At 32.4% G+C, this 8,946-nt stretch overlaps 1 protein-coding gene across 1 annotated transcript; it reads right to left on the bottom strand.

Moving 5' to 3' along the window:
* Positions 1–1,218: 1,218 nt before the first annotated feature.
* Positions 1,219–7,969, bottom strand: LOC112011346 (carboxyl-terminal-processing peptidase 3, chloroplastic). Its single transcript, XM_024043719.2, has 12 exons — positions 7,560–7,969; positions 7,371–7,452; positions 7,164–7,294; positions 6,963–7,049; positions 6,477–6,555; positions 4,463–4,551; positions 3,663–3,698; positions 3,407–3,526; positions 3,182–3,268; positions 2,921–3,070; positions 2,027–2,134; positions 1,219–1,689 (listed from the first exon to the last, which is right to left on the bottom strand). Exons 1-12 carry the CDS (start codon positions 7,899–7,901, stop codon positions 1,441–1,443), a joined length of 1,560 nt encoding a protein of 519 aa, XP_023899487.2. The 5' UTR covers positions 7,902–7,969; the 3' UTR covers positions 1,219–1,440.
* Positions 7,970–8,946: the final 977 nt, after the last annotated feature.

Consider the following 8,946-nt stretch of genomic DNA (forward strand, 5'->3'; position numbering starts at 1 on the left):
CTATTCTACACCGCTTTCTGCCGCTGTAATGGGATTCTCTATTGTCTTCTCTTTTCTCGCTCTCTTTAAGCACTGAGCTGTGAGCTACCATTTTGTGAGGGACCTGGATTGTCATTTTATTCATTCTTTCTTGTTTATTTTCCTTTATTTATATTTTTTCGTTAAACGATGAAATAATGGTTATGATGTTAATAATAATAAAATTCCTTTTTACTTATTCGATGCTCTTGTCAAGATTGAATTTTATAATACATTTTATTGACCTTTTATAAAAAGTCACTACTTTATTAGTTTTTGTTATTCCCTAATGACACTCTTTTAAAACATTCTTAACGGGTGCAGCTAGTTAAAAATAGTCATTTTTAACAAATAAAACCTAACATTTTAAAAAAATATATTCATCAGATATATATATATATATATATTTTTTTTTTTTTTGCATTATTTTAAAACCTATTAAATGTCGCATCTCTCAGATGTATATTTTCAAAAACAAAGTTTAGCTACAAAATTGGTTGTAATCTTAGACTACAAACTCACTTAATAAAATAAATATTACTGCATATTTTGAAAATCTAACCGTTGAATTACATATTCTTTATACTCTTAATGCACATGTCAATTTTTGTGTCAATCGAATATCATTTACTATATAATCTATAATCTTATATTTTATGGATAATTTTAAATTACAAAAACTTGCAATTTAAAAATTTATTGATGACATAGTTATTGATCTTTAATTTTCTTGAAATTTTGCAAACATAGAGAATATAAGAAGAAGATGAAATCTAATAGTGGATTTGTCAAAATTCACATCCAATAAAAAGATATTGAGTGAGTTTGTAGTCTAAAGTTACAATCGATTTTGTAGCTAAATTTTGTCCTATTTTCAATTCATTTATATAGGAGCAGATTAATAGATGGACTAGATTGACACATTTTAGCACTAAATTGATAAAAATTAAACAGTAGAGACTAATTTCACAACTGCAGTAAATATCCAAGGGATTAAATTGCATTTTAGTTTTTATTTTTATTTTTATCTGGTATGGTGAAATGAAGATTCCATGAAGCATATATTAATATATATATATATATATATTTAACTATTTCTTCGTTGAAATATGATTATCAAGTCTCTGAGGGCTGCTAAAATGAAAATCATCTCAACTAAACTTTGATACAAGTTCAAATACCATTTGATACGAGAAAGAATTGTCGAAAGCTTGTAAAAAATTTGTGAAAAAATCACTAAAAATTCGAGCAAACTTCTTTTCTAAATTTTGAATAACCTATACATATACACTTAGTTCTAATGTCACCATTAATTAAATTACAATAGACAAGCACATGCACAACAGAAAGTTGTGGCTATGTAATGTGTGTATTCTTCTAAAGCATCTATACGTTGATTTTCTATGGTAAAAAGCTACTTATTCAAGTGGCAGTCCCTTTGGACTGTTGAATGTCCAGCTCATGCTCAGCAACCATGATACAGAAATCAGTTTCCAGTGATGAAATAGAGCTTTTATCCTTTAACAACGAATCCTTAGGAGAATTTAGCATGTCTGTTGTGCACTGCACATCGGGTGTTATGCCAACCTGATCTATGTCATGTAGAGCAGGAGATAGATACTTCGCAACTGTTACAATCAGAGCTGACCCATCATGGAGCTCTGTCACACTCTGCAGTAAGACTCATCAGTTAAAAACCATGCAACATAAGCTCAAAACAGTTATGGTGGCCTATGATTTAAGCTTAACAAAGGTGCAAGGTTGGAAATTGCAGTGATGCAAATAAGAAAGAGCAAAGTTAGCACTCAACATGCCAGGGATTGTATAACCAGAAGTTCTAGTGCTTGATTGCCATTCAATTCATTAGAAGCACGCATTGTGTTAATATATTTCAATTGAGCATTATCAATTAAAGATAATAGCTTGAATATTTTAAATCCTTGGGAAGTGCTATAATAAGGTAAAGAATCTGTATTTCTTTATAAGAAGTTAAGAATAAAAAAAATACCTGAATTTTTCCTTTACCAAAGGTTTTGTGCCCAACAAGAATAGCCCTACCATTGTCATGTAGTGCTCCTGCCAAAATCTCACTTGCGCTTGCACTTCCCTCATTGACCTGTTTCAAGTGGTAATTAATACGCAGTCATGTTTTCTCACTAAATACTCAGGCCAACATGCATATGATATCAATTTCAGACATGTAAGGATCAACTAGAACATCGATATATTTTTCAGAATGAATGATAAAACAATCAGTTTAAAATGATACAAGGGGGATTTGAATCCAAAACGAGAGTTTTTTGATGCATTGTAAGTGGGCGAAGGGGGATTTGAATCCAAAACGTCTCCATTGTAAACAACATGATATGCCATTTGACCTAAAGTTTACTGGCAAAAGCATGTAGCGAGCTCACATCTATAGCATGAAAATAATTCGGTTTATGTTGGTCCATGTTGGCTGGCCAAGGTCATTTTGGGTTAAACATTCAACCAGCTTCAACCCAGTGCTGATATTTATAAGACAAACCCAAGAACAGAAAAGTTTTAATTACAACAGACTTTTTAAATGAATAAATTGGTTTAAAGTTATTGAACTGGAATCCTAAAATGGACCTAGCTTTATTGTAAACTAATCATGTTCAAGTTCATTTCTTAGCAATTTTACTTGCATGAACACAAACTTAGGGACCTTTCAAATTCATTGACTTATTAAACAAGTTCTATATGTGAATCATATATTGATCTGCACATATGTTTGTTAATATGATGCTAGGATATGATGCAAAGATTCCAAAAATTATTAAGTGAAGTTCATGTAAATTCTTCTACATAGGAGAATCAAGAATATTTACATGGCTTCCTGTTGATATGAAGTTTACACGTGTAAAAGTTAGATACTTACAAGCACAACAAGAGGATCATTAGTTATAGCATGCCCATTGACCATGCTGATGTGTGACATATTCCCATCCCGATCAATTGTATTCACAAGAGTCTCATCCCCATCTAGCCATATTTGAGCAACATCAAGCCCAGCTTTTACCAGGCCTCCCTGTCAAATGAGTTTAAAGAAGCAAGAAAAAAATTATGGAACTAAAACTCAAGGTAAGAAAATGAACTTTGTATGTTTTTCCATATGAAAATATAAGGTAAGAAAATTTACAGGATTGTTCCGCAGATCAAGTATATATGCATGAACGTCCTGACTTTCCATTTCTTGAATTGCATTCTCCATATCAGCAGCGGCAGTCTGTCATCAAACAGAAAGGCTTCTAATGATTCATATAAAAATCATAGAAATAATTTGAACTCTTAACAAATGATCCATTAGATTTCCTTATAGAACGCAAATTCATAAAAGGACGTGGAACTCTTAAGTTATAACTACCTGAGAGAAAGCTGACAGCTTCACATAACCCGTTTTTGTCAGATGGCCATCTGCTGTTCTATGAGGGATGATGGCACTGGATATGGGAGAAAGCTTAATGTACTCCCGAGGTATTTTGACCTTCAAGCAGATGATGCAAGTTTCCAGATCAGTTAAAGAATATAACAAGCCAGGGTGGATGTATGCTTGTGCATGAAACTATAATTTTAGGCTTTCTTTCTATAAAGTCAGAAAGAAACCAATTCCATGTCATTACCTCTCTGATACTAGAATCACTTCCCAAATCTTTGCTCTGGAAAACAAAAAACTGTATTAGTTAAGGGATGTGAGATTGTTAAGAAGATCAAATTACAATTCAAAAAAGAAAAATTCCCCAGAATCAAGAACAATTATTGCTGCTTAGAAAGTATTTGCATCAGTCGACAAGCCCAAAAAAGAAATACATACGGAGGCTTACTATAAATATGCAGTGTCTGATCTCTAAGTATTACATGCTTGTCCACAAGTACTAACAAAATGAATTGACTTGAATGTTCTAATCTTCCTGCATTTTTATTTAATTAAAATTCAACAGTCCTCATTCTTCCACAACTTGAGGTTAATCATCCCTCATAAATTATTCAGCTAAAAGGCATTCACTAACAGACACGAAACTCTAAAGTTGGAATGAAGAATAGAGGCCAATTTTTGGTTCAGCAGTTGGAGAATGCTATGTTTAACCAAGTCTTCTCATGCATGTACATAAGAGTCAAATTCTTTTTTGGTAGGTATTTAATAGTCAAATTCTTCCAAATTCAACATCCTTGGGGACACAAAATTGAGAATACATAACCTACTAATTCTCTGTCTAAGAAAAAATAAAGGCCTGGTCTTATTATTATAGAAAAACACTATATAATTGAATCTTCTTCTTTGTAAATTTAGTAGTACGGAAAGAAGCTTAGCATAATAAGTGCTAAAGAATTCTATGACACTCTCAAATGGTCATCCTCAACATGTATCAGAATGGAGAAAAAAAAGAAAATTTATGTTAGAGAGAGAGAGAATGATAATTACACTGTGGACTTTTACAGTAACAATTGTTCCAGCACGCCCTCTAAGCTTCTGTGCAGCTGCTTCACTATCAACACCATCAAGCCTCTCCCCTGAAATCCCAAAGACAGTTCAAAACTCAGATGACATAAGTTGATGAATATAAGGCTGGAAAAATTATGCCCTTTATAAACCCTCCCGCCTCTCTAGAAAACAAATTGTTCTCCATAGACAATCAAGAGAAAAATATATTGAAAGGAAAATAGTAGATTACAACAACATACATTGTAAACTTTGAGTGGGATAATGTTTAGATAAAGTAAAATTGTATAAATAACTACAGACGTGCTAAAGCAGGTGGTTAGACTTAGCCATTTAAGTATTTATGCAATAGCAATTCAAAAAAATAAATACTTAAGTTGTCATACCATGAAATGCCTGCTACCAATACTGGCAGTGATGTGCCTTGAAATTTTACTCGCTCTAGTTTTAGCTAACTATATACCCTACAAACCTATGATGTACTTCAAGGTAAATTAAAAATGAAATGTACTTTTGTGTTCCCGCATTCCCATTATTATTGGATGTGTGCCAATAATTGCTGCTCTTTATACATTTTGTTTTGAGTTTATTTATCTTTTTAATTTTTTATGATAGTTTTTGGTGTGTCTCTTGTATGAATCCTATATATACAAGCGACATAAGAACAGTTTGGTGTGTCTCTTTTAGTTCAAAAGAATTCAGTTATAGCTTCAGATGGACCTCTTTTTGAGATCTCCATATTAATTATAGAGATATCAAAGATGCAGAATTGCTGGTAATTAGCGATGTGGTATGCAAATTACGTTTTTGATAAGCAACAATAATAATAATAATAATATGCACATTCTAGAACAATTACTTCTTGTCATTTGTATTCCATTCTTCGGGTTATAACATGGATATCCATTCTACTAGTGAGCATTCAAGTTTTACTAGATTCCATAGGCATTATATAATCTAATAATCATAATTTATGTGTATTATGACTATCATTATTTCAGCACCAGGAATGCTTGTTAAGGGATACTAATACAGTAACTCTTGTTTGAAAGTGCCTACCTTGTGCATGAGGTTTGTGAGGACAGGAAGGCACCTACATACTGAAGGGAATATGCATGAAATTCTCAGATTTGTGAGATGCAAAAATAGAGAAAAAAATATACGCCAAGAAAAATAATCATACATAAGACAATATTTACGTGGTTCAACAATTTGCTTATGTCCACGGAGTTGTAAGGATTTCACTATTCTCAGGGAAAAATTCAGGATATGGCAGTCCAATTTTCTCTCCCATAACAACATCAAAACCCTAATCTCCAAAACAACAATTTTTATATCCTGACCACAAGATTCACAATGGGCTACAAAACGGGCCAAAAGCCTATCAACCCAAGCCTCTGCTCCATGAACTAAGTCTCAGAAAATCTCCAATTAAGAACCGTAACAATATTATTTTGAGTCGGGTCATAATCCGGATTAAATACAACTAGACTCCACAAGGCCCAACACATACTTGCCATTCATGGAACCTAAGACAAATTTGTGAACACATTTTTGCCGATATAAATATCTAGAGCCAGGTTTTGAGTTGGTTCTTCTTCAAAAAGATATGGTAAAACTATTTGAAACTAGTCAAACATCAAACTACAAGAACTCTAGTTTTATGAGCGTTTGCCATTTGACATCTACAATTTTTCATCCTCCAAAAATTTCAGTAACACATGCATAATGCTCCCCAAAAAGGGACAAGTAACATTCTGTTTTCAGTAATAAAAACAGAAATCTAAGCATATATAAGCAAAGAAATACGGCAACTAAAGACTAATTGTAATGCTAATTTTATAAACCTCAAAAAGAGGTGTTCCCTTGAGAAAGCTTAGTGCATAGGACTTGGATGTAACTGCAATAGCACACCATGATGGGCAAGGTCATTATTTCATTCAATCACTATATATAAAGACTCCATATGAAAGGGAAATCTCAGTTAGCAGAATACCATTAATCTCAATCAACTCATCTCCTTCATGTATGCCAGCACGAGCAGCTGGGCTACCGTCTACACAAGACAAAACAACCTGCAATGTCAACAACAAGGAAATCAATCTGGTGCTTGAACATATGATGAGCAATGGTAGCAATGAAACATCTAGATTTACACTCTCTTCCCTTTTCCCCCTTCTTAAATGATTTTTTTTTTTTTGGATTAATCCATAATCTAATTGAGGTTGCTTAAATTAATAAATTCATATAATGAAAATAAATTGCAATAAATTTTGATCATGTTCTATGAAATCACCAAGGATTTTGCCTAACAGGGAAAGTAGATAACTCCTTGTTCTCACTAGTTATGATTTTCGTATAAAATGGACACAGAAAAAATTTTAAAGCAGAAATTTGTCTAATTTCCAAAAATCAGCCAGTAAATAACTGTAACTGCTACGAAAAGATTTAAAAAAGAAAAGATTTATTTTGTGTGACTAACCAAATGGCCCGTTCTTGGTTCAGCATTTATGAAAAGGCCGACTCCTTGCAAATTTCCATCGCTTCCAATTCTGAAACTTTGATATTCCTGCAAGTAAAATAGCATTCTTAGACAAATCATAATACCATTTATATGTATATAAGAGCTAGAACTAAGAAAAGGAAAGCATAGTGATATTAAGAATATATAAGAGAACTAGACCTTAGGACTGATAATCCTAGTAAATGGATCTCCAAGAGTAGAGAGCATTGCACTGATTTTGTTATACGCCGCATCGGATGTCCTCAGGGGAAACATTTCCACCATTGTTTGTTGCAACTTTGAGTCCCAATCTACAAAACAAAGAATTATCACGAATTAGGAACAAAAACACAGAGGTATTTAATGAAACCTTAACAACTAAGATACCTTGATGATTAAATGTTGGGTCTATGAATGTTTCTCGAATCAAACCCCAAGCCTCCACAAGAGTTCTTTGAACTGTATTCACCTAGCATAGCACCAAAAAAAAAAAAAAAAAAAAAACCCACCTTATTTACTTAACAAAGCAATTCACTAATTTGAATGACCACAAACAAAAACAAAAGAAAAGAACACCTCTCGAGCCCGTGAAACAGGAAAAGCGACAGTGAGAGACTCAGAGAAAGCAGGGGAATCATAACAGACTGATAGTAAAGCAGCTGCTGCAGCGGCAAACCCAAAGAGGCCCTTTCCAATTGATTTGATCAGTTGTTGTTCCTCAGAAATTGATGGGTCTGATTTGTGCCTTAACATGCAGCTCAACTTACTCCGCCTCTTGCTTCTTATTAATAAGGATGAAAATCGATGAGAAGGGAGTGAGAGTGAAGTGGGTCTTAGGAACTCGGTTGAGATTGTTGGTGTGCATGTGCAATGGGTTGGTTTGAGATCCAAGTTTGGTCGTAGAGCCTCCATTACCATTTCCGAGGCAAGACTCTCAAGAATTAATGTCCAGTAGTAAAGCTTTCAACTTTGGCCTTTTGTTTATAGCTATCGTAGAGTAGAAGGAAGCACGACGTTGTGTTGTTGTGATTCCGATTGGGGCCCACAAGAATCTTCTGCTTGTGGCTCTAAGCCTTATTGCGTATGCCAGTTAGTATGTATGACTACAGATGAGTCAATTTTTCTTTATTAAATTGCAAATGGCACTTTTTTGCCATGGTTAAATGACACTCATTAATAATTTATTTTATAAAAATTTTGATATTATTTTTATAAAAAATAAAAAAGTTATTAAAATATTTTTTTTATTTTTTATAAAAAATTTATTTAAATAAATTATTAATGAATATCTTAAAAGTAATCATTAGCATTTTTCATATTTAATTCAGTCGTATAATTTTAACATTATTCTTTACATTCAATAATCAATATAGTCATTTCATGTTTTATTTTATATATATATATATATATATATTTTTTCAAATCTAGTTACGTAACGTAACAGTGTGCTACTCCTATCTTGAAAACAATCTAGCTATGAAAGCACTCTAGCATCCTACACTATTATTCTGGTTTTAATTAATTTTAAAGAGTAGTATAAGTTAACCCAAAAATTTAAAAGTTCATTAATTATGGATCATGGTTGGTATTACTAGTAATGTTGTACATCACCAACCCTCGTCGTTCTTTCTCTTTTTTCTGTTTTTAGTAATTAATTTAATAGCTATAATAATAGATGGAGAATGATTCAAACTCTAATTCTCTTATTTAATAAAATATAGCAGCAATCCTCTCGTACCAAGAGCATGATTGCCAATAGACCATAAGACCTCCCAAATATTTAAATTTACCTTAAACCACATTCTAATTTGTCAAAACCATGATAGATCAAATTCTAAAAAGGATTTTCTTCTTAAAAAAATCTAAAAAAGATATAACCTTTTATTCAAAAATTATACAAATTAAGAATATAAAAATAAATTATAAAAAAGAATAGTAGAGAAACTAGGAATTTCCCTAACAC

This window comes from Quercus suber, unplaced genomic scaffold, assembly GCF_002906115.3.
Source record: "Quercus suber isolate HL8 unplaced genomic scaffold, Cork oak 2.0 scaffold_948, whole genome shotgun sequence".
Taxonomy (NCBI): domain Eukaryota; kingdom Viridiplantae; phylum Streptophyta; class Magnoliopsida; order Fagales; family Fagaceae; genus Quercus; species Quercus suber.